This window comes from Rattus norvegicus, chromosome 3 (genome assembly GCF_036323735.1).
Source record: "Rattus norvegicus strain BN/NHsdMcwi chromosome 3, GRCr8, whole genome shotgun sequence".
NCBI classification, from domain to species: domain Eukaryota; kingdom Metazoa; phylum Chordata; class Mammalia; order Rodentia; family Muridae; genus Rattus; species Rattus norvegicus.
Window position 1 is genome coordinate 118,232,373 of NC_086021.1, and position 17,093 is coordinate 118,249,465.

The 17,093-nt window shown below is 38.1% G+C and overlaps 1 protein-coding gene across 1 annotated transcript in view; it reads right to left on the reverse strand.

Moving 5' to 3' along the window:
• Potefam1 (POTE ankyrin domain family member 1) overlaps positions 1–17,093 on the reverse strand; it is a 185,699-nt gene that overhangs the window by 136,569 nt on the left and 32,037 nt on the right. Inside the window, 6 exon segments of the mRNA XM_039106462.2 lie at positions 312–393; positions 861–931; positions 2,467–2,539; positions 2,635–2,663; positions 5,235–5,301; positions 15,405–15,472. Coding sequence (XP_038962390.1) covers positions 312–393; positions 861–931; positions 2,467–2,539; positions 2,635–2,663; positions 5,235–5,301; positions 15,405–15,472 — 390 coding nt within the window.

Consider the following 17,093-nt stretch of genomic DNA (forward strand, 5'->3'; position numbering starts at 1 on the left):
GGCATTATAGACCTGCTATGCTGATTTTCTTAGTAACATTCTTCACTTAATTTTTTTAATGTGATCCTAGATTTTAATAGCTAAGAGCACACATTTTATAAAATAATTAAACTACTATCACTTCATTTTACATTATATTTTATATTATATTTATATATTATATTTGTTTTATATTTACATATTATTTAATATATTTACACTATATTATTTAACTCATATCTAATGTCTAATTTTTCTAGGGTAGCAGAGTATCTCAGTCCTGTTTTAAATAAGCACCAACCAAATGATTTTTTTATAATAAAATTTCTTACCTTTCTCTTGACTCATCCCCATATTTTCTTCTCTTTGATTTTTAACAGTGACTAAATAAACAATATCCGTTGGTCCAGTTTGCTTAAAGATATGTAAAAATGAGGATCAATAAATAATTCATTGAATGAATAATTGAAACTTAAATGTCAGAAATAATTATTCAGAAGAAAAAAACTGAGATTTTACTTACTGGGAATGACAGTCTTTTGGCATGAATAAGAGTCTAGGGTTGTTACTCATAAATGATTAAAAAAAATGCCCAGTCAAATGTATTAAATTTGATCTGTTTCCAATATTTGAGAATAATATAGATATATAATCTTAACCAGAATATAAAGTTTGAAATGTGACTAAAAATAAGATTCAGTTGTTATTACAGATTCTTAAAATATGTTAATTATCTTGACTAGTTAAATCAGTATTAAAATGGAATATTTAATCATTGTCTACAGATTCTGTAGGGCAGTCTGAAGACAACTTCCTTTTACTTGTTGTGCCCTATTTATTAAGGAAAATACTTTATTAATAATTGAAACAAGCATAAGTACCATCCGTTGTTTTTTCCCTCTGGAATCAGGACATTCTTGTTCTTCTTCTGATGTAGATGCTATAGTTAGTTCTGATAATAAAACCATATATGTAATTAATACAAAGCATGAGACTGATAATATTAATTTTCTGCCATACATAGAAACTGTAAACTATTGATGATAGTGCAAATGTGCATTTAATACCTCAATCAAAATGTTCAAATATGTTTACTCTCGGGCTAATTCTTGAAACTAAAAATAAATGCCTTTTTTATTATTATTAACTTGAGTATTTCTTATATACATTTCGAGTGTTATTCCCTTTCCCGGTTTTCGGGCATAAATGCCTTTTATGAAGACCTAAGCTGCATTACTTAGAGAGACAGTGGAGTGTCCCATGCTCAAGAAATGTACACACCTTATATACAATTGAACATATTGTTCCACTAAACACAAGTAAAAACCATTTTAAGAAATATATAAATATATGGAATCACATACACTCATATTGGACAGTATTATTTACCTTGCTGGAATGACACTTCAAAACTAGCTAGCCATTTTTCTCATCCAACTTGTGCTGCAAAAGTTTTATACTTCAGTTTGGAAATAACATGTTTGTTACAGTTGAAAAGGCAGTGTCCAACATTTTAATACGTTAAAGTCATTCTATTAGAATTCATTGTCCTATCTGAGGTTTTTCTTGATTATAATTGTTTCCCTCTGTAACTATATTTATTTTCCCTATACATTAGTGTAGTGTTTGTTCACTTTTTATATGAATCTGTGCTATGTCGATTGTATACTATCTTTTATATGCTTTTTTGCTGTATTAGATTGGCAATCTCGAATATAACATTTGCATAATCAATTATATAGTAAACTAAATAATCATTTATTATGTGCCTGCTCTGTGCTGGCCCTGGAATTTAATGAGCACAATTCAAGAGTCAGCAGTGGCTATTCTTGCACTTGTGTCACATTCGACAGTTAATGGATGATTTAGGCGTACTTAGAACAAAAAAAATTGTAAGTTCATGTTACACAAGAACTAGACAGGGAGCAATGTGATTCAGCAGTGCTATATGTTGATCTAATACAAGGAGACATGGTTTTAACACCCTTACAACTACAACAGTGATACAGGAATGGGCAGTAGAACAACAGCTGAAATAGAAGGATAGATGGGAGTCAGATTATGAGAATTACCTGACAGTTTGTATACTGATATTTTTAAAATTAGTCTGTTACCATTTGGGATGAATATAGACAGTTCTAAATGTAAGGGGCTTCCTGATTTTCTTCAAAGACTCTACCATGGGGTTGTTGCTGTTGCTGGTGCATAATTTTCCTCAGAACTCCCATCATGCTCGGACCCTCTGTCTTATGAAAGCATTACAAACTCTTCTAATAACAAATTTTCTCTCCGATGTAAAGATGGAAATGAGCAAGCCATGCTGACTGTCCAAAAACTGTATTCATTTCCAGTGCCAACAATAGCATTTGTAATATTCAGCCCCAATATCCTGGATCAGATTTCAGGGAAATTACAACTTATAATTCTGTGGATATTTCAAATAATCTCAAGTCTTTTTTTTTTTAGATAAATGGTATTTGAGACTACCTGAGTTTAATGTTTCTTCATCCTTATTTTCTGAACGTTTATTTTGAATGAGGTGATTCCTTTCATTGACTGTCTGGGATGGATATTAAAACAAAAAAAATTAGCAATTGCTACATAGTTTACAAAAATACATTCTATAATCCTACGCAAGTATGTAGTAGTTATTACCTTCAAGTTTGGATATTTCTTTGCAGAATCTGAAAAACAAACAGACAATCTATTATATGAAGATGAACAACATCATTCAGACAAACGTAGAATAGAGCTGAATTACAGTGGTTACCTTTATCAATGATTATCATAAGTTTGGGGAATTTTAGTTTGCTTTCTATATTTAGAAATTTTGTTGTTTCTGATTGAGAAACAGTGTTAAAAACATACTGGATAAAAATTAAAACACAGAATTAGTTAGATTTGTAGCTAATTTTTTATACATTGGATTGATAAAATATATTGATCTCATATAACACAAAATGCCTAATAGAGCTTCACTAGTAAAATAGGTTATTTATTTTCAGAGAACTATTGGACATCAATAACCAGGTGCTTCAAGAGCAGAGTATAGTTAATGGAAGGACTCATAAGTTTTGCTCTTTCCCCATCTAAATGCGTTCTACTCTCCTAGATATTTATCATGGTATATCTCCTTCAGTTTAGTAAAGTGCTGCTTTAGTAAAGTGGTGCTTGTAGCTTCTCTTCCAAGACACATAATTCCATTACAAGTAACATTATACAGATTGAGCAGGTATATATACAATATATATGCATATGTATATGCATCAACAATTAATAAAAATGAGGCTATGAATTGGAAAGATATCAAAGTGGTGAACCTTTGAGTGCTTAAAGTAAGGGAATGGAAGGCAGAAAGAGATGGTGGTATTACATTATAATCTCAAAAATAAAAATACTTAAAAAAATTATGTCATAGGAACCATGTATCAAACATGTGTATAACAATTTTTCAGTAATGAACTGTGATTGCCCAAGACAAACATGAAATGAATTTTCAGATAAATCTATTAGGAACATTGTACATGTTGCATTGTTTGCTAGCAAGCACAGACTTGGGGTATAGTTCCTCATTCAAAACAAAACTAGACTAAACAAACAGAAAATGAAATGTTCTTTCCTCCAAGAGTACATTATTTGTACATATTATGTGAGTATTCAAAAAAAAGTCAAGGGCTCCCAAGAGCCCACGGATGTGACTTTACTTGAGACTCATAGCAGTAGAGAATGGAATCTGAAGAGGCCACCTCCTGTAGCCGTGCAGGATCCCAGTAGATAAATAATGACATCAACCATCCCACAAAACTTTCAACCTAAAATTCGTCCTGTCTACAAGAAATTCAGAGGGACAAAGGTGGAGCAGAGACTGAAGGAATAGCCAACCAATAACTAGTCCAACTTGAAACCCATCCCATGGGCAAACAACAATCCCTGACACTATTAATGATACTGTTATTCTTGCAGAAAAGAGCCTAACATGACTGTTTTCTGAGAGGCTCTGCCTATCAGATGACTGAAACAGATGCAGATACTCATAGGCAAACTTTGGGCAGAGGTCAAAGAATCTTCTGTAACAGTTGGGGGAACAATAGAGGGCTCTTACAGGGATAGGAATGCCACAGAAAGACCAACAGAATCAACTAACCTTAGGACCACTCAAGAGTCTGAACCATCAACCAACGAGCATTCATGGGCTGAACCTAGATCCCCTCCTCTCTCTCCACACACAATAACAGATATACATCTCAGTCTTCATGTAGGTGCCCCCCCCCCAATTCAGCAACTGGAGCAGGGTCTGTCCCTAGAGTTATTGCCTGACTGTTGAATCTGTTCCTTTGGCTGGGCTACCTTGTCTGGCCTAGGGGAGGGGAGAGGATGTGCATACCCATACTGAGACTTGATGAGTCAGGGTGGTGAGGCCTGATCACAATTAATTAATTAAGAAATAGTGTACTCCTATAGAACCTTCCAAAGTGAAATCTTTGAAGTCTTCTAATCATGAATGTCCTTCAAGATTCCTAGTGAAATTTTCTCTAATCTTATTACATATTCATTCTTCATAAAATTCTATTGAAAATATATATCCTTGTTTTTCTATTTTTATTAGTTTATAGTTTTGTGACATATTCAATATTACCTATTTAGCATCTATATTTTAAGACCATAAAGTTAAAACTGTGAAACCATAAATGTATGTATATCTAATAATACATGATTTCATTTATCTATGGTTCATGAAAATGTAGGGTTCCCTGATAAAGGAGTTAATGCCTACCAAAAGTGATAAAAGATAGGGATTTTATTGTAGTTCTTAGAACATGTATGTACTAAATGCACACTTCATTTTCATGCAACCTTTATTACCATGTCATGATTAAATAAAGTGCAATTAAACATTTTGCTAAATCTTAAGAACATCTGCCTCATTTCCTTCATTTCCTTCATAAAATTTTTTTCTTATTTTTGTCCCACTTCCATTATTTTATTGACATGTTACCATTCCTCTGTATTAAAATATTTTGCAATGTGATTCATAGTGCAAACCATTTTTTAAAATGTCAAAGTCTGATGTGTTGCTGAAACTATTATTGAACATATTTCTTACTACATGTTTAATGAATGGTAAGTACTGTTCCTTTATCACTTTTAAAAAATCATTATTCCATTTTATGTGCATGTGGTGTGTGTGTGTGTGTGTGTGTGTGTGTGTGTGTGTGTGTGTGTGTGTGTGTATGTGTGTGTAATTTCTTTCCTACCTGTAGTTTGTCTATTTGTATCATTTTGATCCCATTCAGGTGTTCCAGAAAAATGTCCATCATCACTCTGTGAAGGATGATCAGAGATAACTTTGTTAAAAGTGGTACCATCTATGAGTTTCATAAATATTTTTCTTTACAATATTACTAAAATTCAAATTTCAAAAGCATTCATAATGGTATATTAAAAAGAAATGTGTTGAAGGAAAAACATTTCAAAAACAAAATACTTAGGACTCTCTGGATCAATATGCTTTTTACTATCATTAGGGCAATGAGTCTGGAATCCAATCTGGGAAGTTAGGGGGAAACATGGTACACACCACTGCTTTCCTTACTCTTTCAGGCAGAAGGGAATTCAGAGTGCCTAAATCCATTTTGCATCCTACCAAATGATTTTTTTGACAAATTGAATTTCACACATATAACATTTAACATTTGTTTGTCATTTGATGTTAGAAGACATGAGGCAAAAAAAGCATATGTAGATTATTGAGATAATTTATATTCCTTAATAAAAACAATAAGTCAATATGTACGGCAAACAAGTATTTGAAACTACTAAAATTATTTATATTAAATGTTTATTAGTAGAAATAATTAAATAGTAGGATGAATATTACATGTTAAAAGAATCATATATACATTTCCTCATCAAAAGTTTAAAACATATCAAGCACTTATTGGAATGTTGACCATAAATTAAAATGACACAATGTAATAGGACTACTCATGCTTATTCTTCCTCCCACCCACTTCCTGTTCATATCAGAATATACAGACTCAGGTGAGGAAGATCTATTATCCCCTGTTGTCCGTCCAGATTTCCCTGTGAGATAGTCCAGTGGATAGCATATTGTTACCTTCTAGCTCCTAATCTGATCCATTATCATAATTAACTTTTAAAAAGCTACAGAACTCTCTCTGGCTCTTCTCTTCTCCCCTTGCTCTTGCTCCCTTATACCTTCTTCCCCCTCTCTCTCTCCATTCCTATGGTCACCCTCTTCTCTCTCTCTCTCTCTCTCTCTCTCTCTCTCTCTCTCTCTCTCTCTCCCCCTCTCCCCCTCAACTCCCATCCCTATCCCCAAAATAAACTCTATTCTATCCTAAAAAATACAAAACAACCCGCGGATCCCGGCCCGCAGCAGCTCTCTGCTCCCAGACCCCGTGGGAAAGAGATCTCACCGCCTGGTCAGGTGGGCACTCCTAAGGCTGCAGAGCAGAAGAGACCACCAACACTGCCCACCCCTGCCCACATCCCTGGCCCAAGAGGAAACTGTATAAGGCCTCTGGGCTCCCGAGGGGGAGAGCCCAGGAGCGGCAGGACCCCCACCTGAGACACCACAGGAACCTGAAGGAAACAGACCTGATAAACAGTTCTCTGCACCCAAATCCCGTGGGAGGGAGAGCTAAACCTACAGAGAGGCAGACACGCCTGGGAAACCAGATGAGACTGCACTCTGCATACACAATTCGGATGCCAGAGGAAAACACCAAAGGCCATCTGGAACCCTGGTGCACTGAAGCTCCCAGAAGGGGCGGCGCATATCTTCCTGGTTGCTGCCGCTACAGAGAGCCCGTGGGCAGCACCCCACGAGCGAATAGGACCCCCGTTGAAGGAATCAGAGAAAGAACTGGAAGAGCTTGAAGGGGCTCGAGACCCCATATGTACAACAATGCCAAGCAACCAGAGCTTCCAGGGACTAAGCCACTAACTAAAGACTATACATGGACTGACCCTGGACTCTGACCTCATAGGTAGCAATGAATATCCTAGTAAGAGCACCAGTGGAAGGGGAAGCCCTGGGTCCTGCTAAGACTGAACCCCCAGTGAACTAGACTGGTGGGGGGAGGGCGGCAATGGGGGGAGGGTTGGGAGGGGAACACCCATAAGGAAGGGGAGGGGGGAGGGGGATGTTTGCTCGTATACCGGGAAAGGGAATAACACTCGAAATGTATATAAGAAATACTCAAGTTAATAAAAAAAATACAAAACAAAAACAGAAAAACCCTACAGAATTACACACACACAGCCTCAACCTGACAGATTTCTTTAATATTAGCTACATTAGAAATGTATATTTTCGGCCCAGGAGCGGCAGGACCCCTGCCTGAGACACCACCAGAACCTGAAAGAAACAGACCGGATAAACAGTTCTCTGCACCCAAATCCCGTGGGAGGGAGAGCTAAACCTTCAGAGAGGCAGACAAGCCTGGGAAACCAGAAGAGACTGCTCCCTGCACACACATCTCAGACGCCAGAGGAAAAAGCCAAAGACCATCTGGAACCCTGGTGCACTGAAGCTCCCGGAAGGGGCGGCACAGGTCTTTCTGGTTGCTGCCGCTGCAGAGAGCCCGTGGGCAGCACCCCACGAGCAAACCTGAGCCTCAGGACCACAGGTAAGACCAAATTTTCTGCTGCAAGAAAGCTGCCTGGTGAGCTTGGGACACGGAAGCAGAATTTCTCTAGGAGGCACGGTCTGTGTTTACCAGAAGTCCCACACCCGTGGATCCCGGCCCGCAGCAGCTCTCTGCTCCCAGACCCGGTGAGAGAGAGACCCAACCGCCTGGTCAGGTGGGCACTCCTGAGGCTGCAGAGCGGAAGAGACCACCAACTCTGCTCACCCCTGCCCACATCCCTGGCCCAAGAGGAAACTGTATAAGGCCTCTGGGCTCCCGTGGGGGAGGGCCCAGGAGCGGCAGGACCCCTGCCTGAGACACCGCCGGAACCTGAAAGAAACAGACCGGATAAACAGTTCTCTGCACCCAAATCCCGTGGGAGGGAGAGCTGAACCTTCAGAGAGGCAGACAAGCCTGGGAAACCAGAAGAGACTGCTCTCTGCACACACATCTCGGATGCCAGAGGAAAAAGCCAAAGACCATCTGGAACCCTGGTGCACTGAAGCTCCCGGAAGGGGCGGCACAGGTCTTCCTGGTTGCTGCCGCTGCAGAGAGCCCGTGGGCAGCACCCCACGCGTGAACTTGAGCCTCAGGACCACAGGTAAGACCAAATTTTCTGCTGCAAGAAAGCTGCCTGGTGAACTCAAGACACAGGCCCACAGGAACAGCTGAAAACCTGTAGAGAGGAAAAACTACACGCACGAAAACAGAACACTCTGTCCCCATAACTGACTGAAAGAGAGGAAAACAGGTCTACAGCACTCCTGACACACAGGCTTATAGGACAGTCTAGCCACTGTCAGAAATAGCAGAACAAAGTAACACTAGAGATAATCTGATGGCGAGAGGCAAGCGCAGGAACCCAAGCAACAGAAACCAAGACTACATGGCACCATCGGAGCCCAATTCTCCCATCAAACAAACATGGAATATCCAAACACACCAGAAAAGCAAGATCTATTTTCAAAATCATATTTGATCATGATGCTGGAGGACTTCAAGAAAGACATGAAGAACTCCAGAGAACAAGTAGAAGCCTACAGAGAGGAATCGCAAAAATGCCTGAAAGAATCGCAAAAATCCCTGAAAGAATTCAGGAAAACATAAATAAACAAGTAGAAGCCCATAGAGAGGAGACACATAAATCCCTGAAAGAATTCCAGGAAAACACAATCAAACAGTTGAAGGAATTAAAAATGGAAATAGAAGCAATCAAGAAAGAACACATGGAAACAACCCTGGATATAGAAAAACAAAAGAAGAGACAAGGAGCTGTAGATACAAGCTTCACCAACAGAATACAAGAGATGGAAGAGAGAATCTCAGGAGCAGAAGATTCCATAGAAATCATTGACTCAACTGTCAAAGATAATGTAAAGCGGAAAAAGCTACTGGTCCAAAACATACAGGAAATCCAGGACTCAATGAGAAGATCAAACCTAAGGATAATAGGTATAGAAGAGAGTGAAGACTCCCAGCTCAAAGGACCAGTAAATATCTTCAACAAAATCATAGAAGAAAACTTCCCTAACCTAAAAAAAGAGATACCCATAGACATACAAGAAGCCTACAGAACTCCAAACAGATTGGACCAGAAAAGAAACACCTCCCGTCACATAATTGTCAAAACACCAAACGCACAAAATAAAGAAAGAATATTAAAAGCAGTAAGGGAAAAAGGTCAAGTAACATATAAAGGGAGACCTATCAGAATCACACCAGACTTCTCGCCAGAAACTATGAAGGCCAGAAGATCCTGGACTGATGTTATACAGACCCTAAGAGAACACAAATGCTAGCCCAGGTTACTGTATCCAGCAAAACTCTCAATTAACATTGATGGAGAAACCAAGATATTCCATGACAAAACCAAATTTACACAATATCTTTCTACAAATCCAGCACTACAAAGGATAATAAATGGTAAAGCCCAACATAAGGAAGCAAGCTATACCCTAGAAGAAGCAAGAAACTAATCGTCTTGGCAACAAAACAAAGAGAATGAAAGCACACAAACATAACCTCACATCCAAATATGAATATAACGGGAAGCAATAATCACTATTCCTTAATATCTCTCAATATCAATGGCCTCAACTCCCCAATAAAAAGACATAGATTAACAAACTGGATACGCAACGAGGACCCTGCATTCTGCTGCCTACAGGAAACACACCTCAGAGACAAAGATAGACACTACCTCAGAGTGAAAGGCTGGAAAACAACTTTCCAAGCAAATGGTCAGAAGAAGCAAGCTGGAGTAGCCATTCTAATATCAAATAAAATCAATTTCCAACTAAAAGTCATCAAAAAAGATAAGGAAGGACACTTCATATTCATCAAAGGAAAAATCAACCAAGATGAACTCTCAATCCTAAATATCTATGCCCCAAATACAAGGGCACCTACATACGTAAAAGAAACCTTACTAAAGCTCAAAACACACATTGCACCTCACACAATAATAGTGGGAGATTTCAACACCCCACTCTCATCAATGGACAGATCATGGAAACAGAAATTAAACAGTGATGTCGACAAACTAAGAGAAGTCATGAGCCAAATGGACTTAACCGATATTTATAGAACATTCTATCCTAAAGCAAAAGGATATACCTTCTTCTCAGCTCCTCATGGTACTTTCTCCAAAATTGACCATATAATTGGTCAAAAAACGGGCCTCAACAGTGACAGAAAGATAGAAATAATCCCATGCGTGCTATCGGACCACCACGGCCTAAAACTGGTCTTCAATAACAATAAGGGAAGAATGCCCACATATACGTGGAAATTGAACAATGCTCTACTCAATGATAACCTGGTCAAGGAAGAAATAAAGAAAGAAATTAAAAACTTTTTAGAATTTAATGAAAATGAAGATACAACATACCCAAACTTATGGGACACAATGAAAGCTGTGCTAAGAGGAAAACTCATAGCGCTGAGTGCCTGCAGAAAGAAACAGGAAAGAGCATATGTCAGCAGCTTGACAGCACACCTAAAAGCTCTAGAACAAAAAGAAGCAAATACACCCAGGAGGAGTAGAAGGCAGGAAATAATCAAACTCAGAGCTGAAATCAACCAAGTAGAAACAAAAAGGACCATAGAAAGAATCAACAGAACCAAAAGTTGGTTCTTTGAGAAAATCAACAAGATAGATAAACCCTTAGCCAGACTAACGAGAGGACACAGAGAGTGCGTCCAAATTAACAAAATCAGAAATGGAAAGGGAGACATAACTACAGATTCAGAGGAAATTCAAAAAATCATCAGATCTTACTATAAAAACCTATATTCAACAAAATTTAAAAATCTTCAGGAAATGGACAATTTCCTAGACAGATACCAGGTATCGAAGTTAAATCAGGAACAGATAAACCAGTTAAACAACCCCAAAACTCCTAAGGAAATAGAAGCAGTCATTAAAGGTCTCCCAACCAAAAAGAGCCCAGGTCCAGACAGGTTTAGTGCAGAATTCTATCAAACCTTCATAGAAGACCTCATACCAATATTATCCAAACTATTCCACAAAATTGAAACAGATGGAACACTACCGAATTCCTTCTACGAAGCCACAATTAGTCTTATACCTAAACCACACAAAGACACAACAAAGAAAGAGAACTTCAGACCAATTTCCCTTATGAATATCGACGCAAAAATACTCAATAAAATTCTGGCAAACCGAATTCAAGAGCACATCAAAACAATCATCCACCATGATCAAGTAGGCTTCATTCCAGGCATGCAGGGATGGTTTAATATATGGAAAACCATCAACGTGATCCATTATATAAACAAACTGAAAGAACAGAACCACATGATCATTTCATTAGATGCTGAGAAAGCATTTGACAAAATTCAACACCCCTTCATGATAAAAGTCCTGGAAAGAATAGGAATTCAAGGCCCATACCTAGACATAGTAAAAGCCATATACAGCAAACCAGTTGCTAACATTAAACTAAATGGAGAGAAACTTGAAGCAATCCCACTAAAATCAGGGACTAGACAAGGCTGCCCACTCTCTCCCTACTTATTCAATATAGTTCTTGAAGTTCTAGCCAGAGCAATCAGACAACAAAAAGAGATCAAGGGGATACAGATCGGAAAAGAAGAGGTCAAAATATCACTATTTGCAGATGACATGATAGTATATTTAAGTGATCCCAAAAGTTCCACCAGAGAACTACTAAAGCTGATAAACAACTTCAGCAAAGTGGCTGGGTATAAAATTAACTCAAATAAATCAGTTGCCTTCCTCTATACAAAAGAGAAACAAGCCGAGAAAGAAATTAGGGAAACGACACCCTTCATAATAGACCCAAATAATATAAAGTACCTCGGTGTGACTTTAACCAAGCAAGTAAAAGATCTGTGCAATAAGAACTTCAAGACACTGAGGAAAGAAATTGAAGAAGACCTCAGAAGATGGAAAGATCTCCCATGCTCATGGATTGGCAGGATTAATATAGTAAAAATGGCCATTTTACCAAAAGCAATCTACAGATTCAATGCAATCCCCATCAAAATACCAATCCAATTCTTCAAAGAGTTAGACAGAACAATTTGCAAATTCATCTGGAATAACAAAAAACCCAGGATAGCTAAAGCTATCCTCAACAATAAAAGGACTTCAGGGGGAATCACTATCCCTGAACTCAAGCAGTATTACAGAGCAATAGTGATAAAAACTGCATGGTATTGGTATAGAGACAGAGAGATAGACCAATGGAATAGAATTGAAGACCCAGAAATGAACCCACACACCTATGGTCACTTGATTTTTGACAAAGGAGCCAAAACCATCCAATGGAAAAAAGATAGCATTTTCAGCAAATGGTGCTGGTTCAACTGGAGGGCAACATGTAGAAGAATGCAGATCGATCCATGCTTATCACCCTGTACAAAGCTTAAGTCCAAGTGGATCAAGGACCTCCACATCAAACCAGACACACTCAAACTAATAGAAGAAAAACTAGGGAAACATCTGGAACACATAGGCACTGGAAAAAATTTCCTAAACAAAACACCAATGGCTTATGCTCTAAGATCAAGAATCGACAAATGGGATCTCATAAAACTGCAAAGCTTCTGTAAGGCAAAGGACACTGTGGTTAGGACAAAACGGCAACCAACAGATTGGGAAAAGATCTTTACCAATCCTACAACAGATAGAGGCCTTATATCCAAAATATACAAAGAACTCAAGAAGTTAGACCGCAGGGAAACAAATAACCCTATTAAAAAATGGGGTTCAGAGCTAAACAAAGAATTCACAGCTGAGGAATGCCGTATGGCTGAGAAACACCTAAAGAAATGTTCAACATCTTTAGTCATAAGGGAAATGCAAATCAAAACAACCCTGAGATTTCACCTCACACCAGTGAGAATGGCTAAGATCAAAAACTCAGGTGACAGCAGATGCTGGCGAGGATGTGGAGAAAGAGGAACACTCCTCCATTGTTGGTGGGATTGCAGACTGGTAAAACCATTCTGGAAATCAGTCTGGAGGTTCCTCAGAAAATTGGACATTGAACTGCCTGAGGATCCAGCTATACCTCTCTTGGGCATATACCCAAAAGATGCCTCAACATATAAAAGAGACACGTGCTCCACTATGTTCATCGCAGCCTTATTTATAATAGCCAGAAGCTGGAAAGAACCCAGATGCCCTTCAACAGAGGAATGGATACAGAAAATGTGGTACATCTACACAATGGAATATTACTCAGCTATCAAAAACAACGAGTTTATGAAATTCGTAGGCAAATGGTTGGAACTGGAAAATACAATCCTGAGTGAGCTAACCCAATCACAGAAAGACATACATGGTATGCACTCATTGATAAGTGGCTATTAGCCCAAATGCTTGAATTACCCTAGATCCCTAGAACAAACGAAACTCAAGACGGATGATCAAAATGTGAATGCTTCACTCCTTCTTTAAATGAGGAAAAAGAATACCCTTGGCAGGGAAGGGAGAGGCAAAGATTAAAACAGAGACTGAAGGAACACCCATTCAGAGCCTGCCCCACATGTGACCCATACATATACAGCCACCCAATTAGACAAGATGGATGAAGCAAAGAAGTGCAGACCGACAGGAGCCGGATGTAGATCGCTCCTGAGAGACACAGCCAGAATACAGCAAATACAGAGGCGAATGCCAGCAGCAAACCACTGAACTGAGAATAGGTCCCCTGTTGAAGGAATCAGAGAAAGAACTGGAAGAGCTTGAAGGGGCTCGAAACCCCAAAAGTACAACAATGCCAAGCAACCAGAGCTTCTAGGGACTAAGCCACTACCTAAAGACTATACATGGACTGACCCTGGACTCTGACCCCATAGGTAGCAATGAATATCCTAGTAAGAGCACCAGTGGAAGGGGAAGCCCTGGGTCCTGCTAAGACTGAACCCCCAGTGAACTAGTCTATGGGGGGAGGGCGGCAATGGGGGGAGGGTTGGGAGGGGAACACCCATAAGGAAGGGGAGGGGGGAGGGGGATGTTTGCCCGGAAACCGGGAAAGGGAATAACACTCGAAATGTATATAAGAAATACTCAAGTTAATAAAAAAAAAATAAACCAGTCCTATTAGAAAAAAAAAAGAAATGTATATTTTCATATGAAACACCTCTACTGATTTGCATTTTCTACATAATCTTTCCTTCTTTCTCTGTAACATGTCTTCTTATCTGGTATACTCAATGTTTAATTATAAAGCACATTATAAATCCTGATGGAAAATTCTCAAAGAGAAAAAATCTTGAAATTTATCTCCAAATTTTAATATTTATTCCAAGCATGTACATTAGAAGTCTTTTATAAACAAAACTCTGTGTATTCTTATCATGAAGTTTGTACTATGTCCTGGGTTAGTGTTTTCTAAAGTACACAGGAGAGACTAAACAGCATTTCTCAGAATTTCCATTTTGCCTCAATCCAGTGAAGATAAGTTGGGTTGCTACTGTTTTAATAGTTTTTGTCATTGAAAAGTTGATGCTTGGCTTGCTTTCTCCCTTTCTTTCATGATTCTACAGTGTCATTCCCTGTGAACGGTGCCCATGATGTTCACTCTGGTTCTATACACCACAGTCAATTCTTCTGAAAACATCTTCTCAGTCAAGTCAAACATAAGTCTCCACATCACATAAGTTGACAGCTATTAAGACCACTCAAATATCAAAAGCCCTATTGTGGGAGGGAGAATGGGAAGCTCAGGGATTGATTGCATAATACAATTCAGCCTAAAACAGAGACAGTGAGGAAACAGCAGATGACAAGCAATAAGTAAAATTTAACATTGATGTTCATAATATGTTACATCATGGAAATGAGAAAGAAGAGCAGACATCTAACATGAGCCAAATGAAGTTTCCTTGTTGACAATTGGAGCTGTTTAGTCATTAAGACGAAATGTGATCATGACTTTTTGATCTACAAGAATGATACACAAGAAATAGCACAGACTATATCTGGGACATATTTTTATCAAAATTTAAAGATAACATTTGATAAAATATACTAGTGTATATTTTAAGAATATTTTATATTTTAAAATTAGTGAAAATTTTAAACATTAACAGCTTGGACTGGGTACCTTAAAATGTATATAATGCTATATAATAAACGTAAACAATGGGGTTGGGGATTTAGCTCAGTGGTAGAGCGCTTGCCTAGCAAGCGCAAGGCCCTGGGTTCAGTCCTCAGATCCAAAAAAAAAGAAAAGAAAAAAAGAGTAAACAAACTAACAAGAAATATCTTCATACCACTGACTGTTTATCTTCATTGTCATATGAAAATGTTTCCTCCAGTGACTCAATTTCTAAGTCAGATTCTGTAGGTAAATATTCTGAGTTAATGTGTGAAGAATTTTATATTTTAAAACCAGTCTTTTATAACAGCATATAAGTATATACAGTTTTTAATAATATTTTTAAGTTAACAACTTCAACTAAGTATAATAGATTAAGTGTATAGCTGGCTGTCTATATTAAAGACACAATGGGCCTGGTGTGGGCTTTTGAGACCTCAAAGCCCACTCCTAGTGACACAAGTCCTCCAACAAGGCCATCTCAACAAGGCCATGCCTACTTCAACAGGGCCATATCAACAAGGTCACACCTTCTAATTCTTACCATCAACTAGGCACTGGGCATTAAAATATAAGAATCTATTTGAGTCCTTCTCATTCAAGCTATCACAAATATAGTCAAAGTACACAGTATTCTTGTATATAAAATTATCTTTATGAATCCCATCACTGTGTACAATGAAGATACTACAATAAAATACACTTAGAACAGAGCAAGATACAAATTATGATGGGGCTTGTTTTATTTACCTTGGTTTCTTGGCTTTGCTCAAGTGTTAGTGTGTGTAGAGCTTTGCCTGGCATGCTCACTGATACAGCCAACGTCAAGACTGGCTTTGAAAATAGGCACACTTCAGGTTTTTTGACACTTGTGGCCCCGGGGTCTTTAAAGAATCATGAATTTTGCCATTCATTATAGCACTGTCTTTAAAGTAAAATAAGAAACATAAACACAATGGTCCCTAGACTGGCAGTACATCAGAGGTCCCAGTGTTGGGCTCAGCCAACTGCTCCAGGTGACTCTGTTTGACAATCAAGGAGGAGAGCAACTGGCTCGGTAAACAGAAATGCTGGCTGGACAGCTATGACACATTTCCTCATGATACTTGTACAGTGTCATACTTAGTAACCAAGACTATTTCTAGCTAAAAGCAATACCGACAAAATCACATCTATTAAGTTTCTTCATTTTTCATTGCTTAGCCACCAAGATAATAATGAATGACTCTCAGAATGACCACCCACAATGGAAAGCGTCGTCTCCCTCACTACCCCCAAGACTCTGGAATACAGTAGGGTTCCACCACAGCAGTGCTAAACATCCCCCAAAAAATTCGAATTGACTAACTGTTCAATAGTCCTCTTAAACATTCAGTAGATGTCAACATGTTCAAAGTACACAAGCATTGAAAAGCTCTATCTATACGTTCACCCTCTGTATTTAAATGAACATTCCAAAAAAAAATCAATTTATAGCAGTGAATGGTTTAAGACTGTAGAATAACTTTTATTTCACAGTACATTTTAAAACACTTTTTTACCTATTTCTATACAAAAATAGCTGATAATCTATTTTTGAGTAATCAACTTGTTTTTCACATTTGAAAGTTTTATATATACTTCAAAATATTTCAAACTTTAAGACTCAGTCTTATGTAAAAAGGGTTCTGTGATTCTAGCTCCCTCTACCAAGTAAACAAGTATTGTTTGTTATATGTCCTACTACTCTACTGACTTTTCCTTTCCATACTTATATTATCTTTACCAGTTTCTAACTCTTACTCCTGTACTAAAGATAATCTTTTTATGTCATCAATTTTTATCAATTTATTTACACTTAAATTTTACCCTCCTTCTTCCCCCC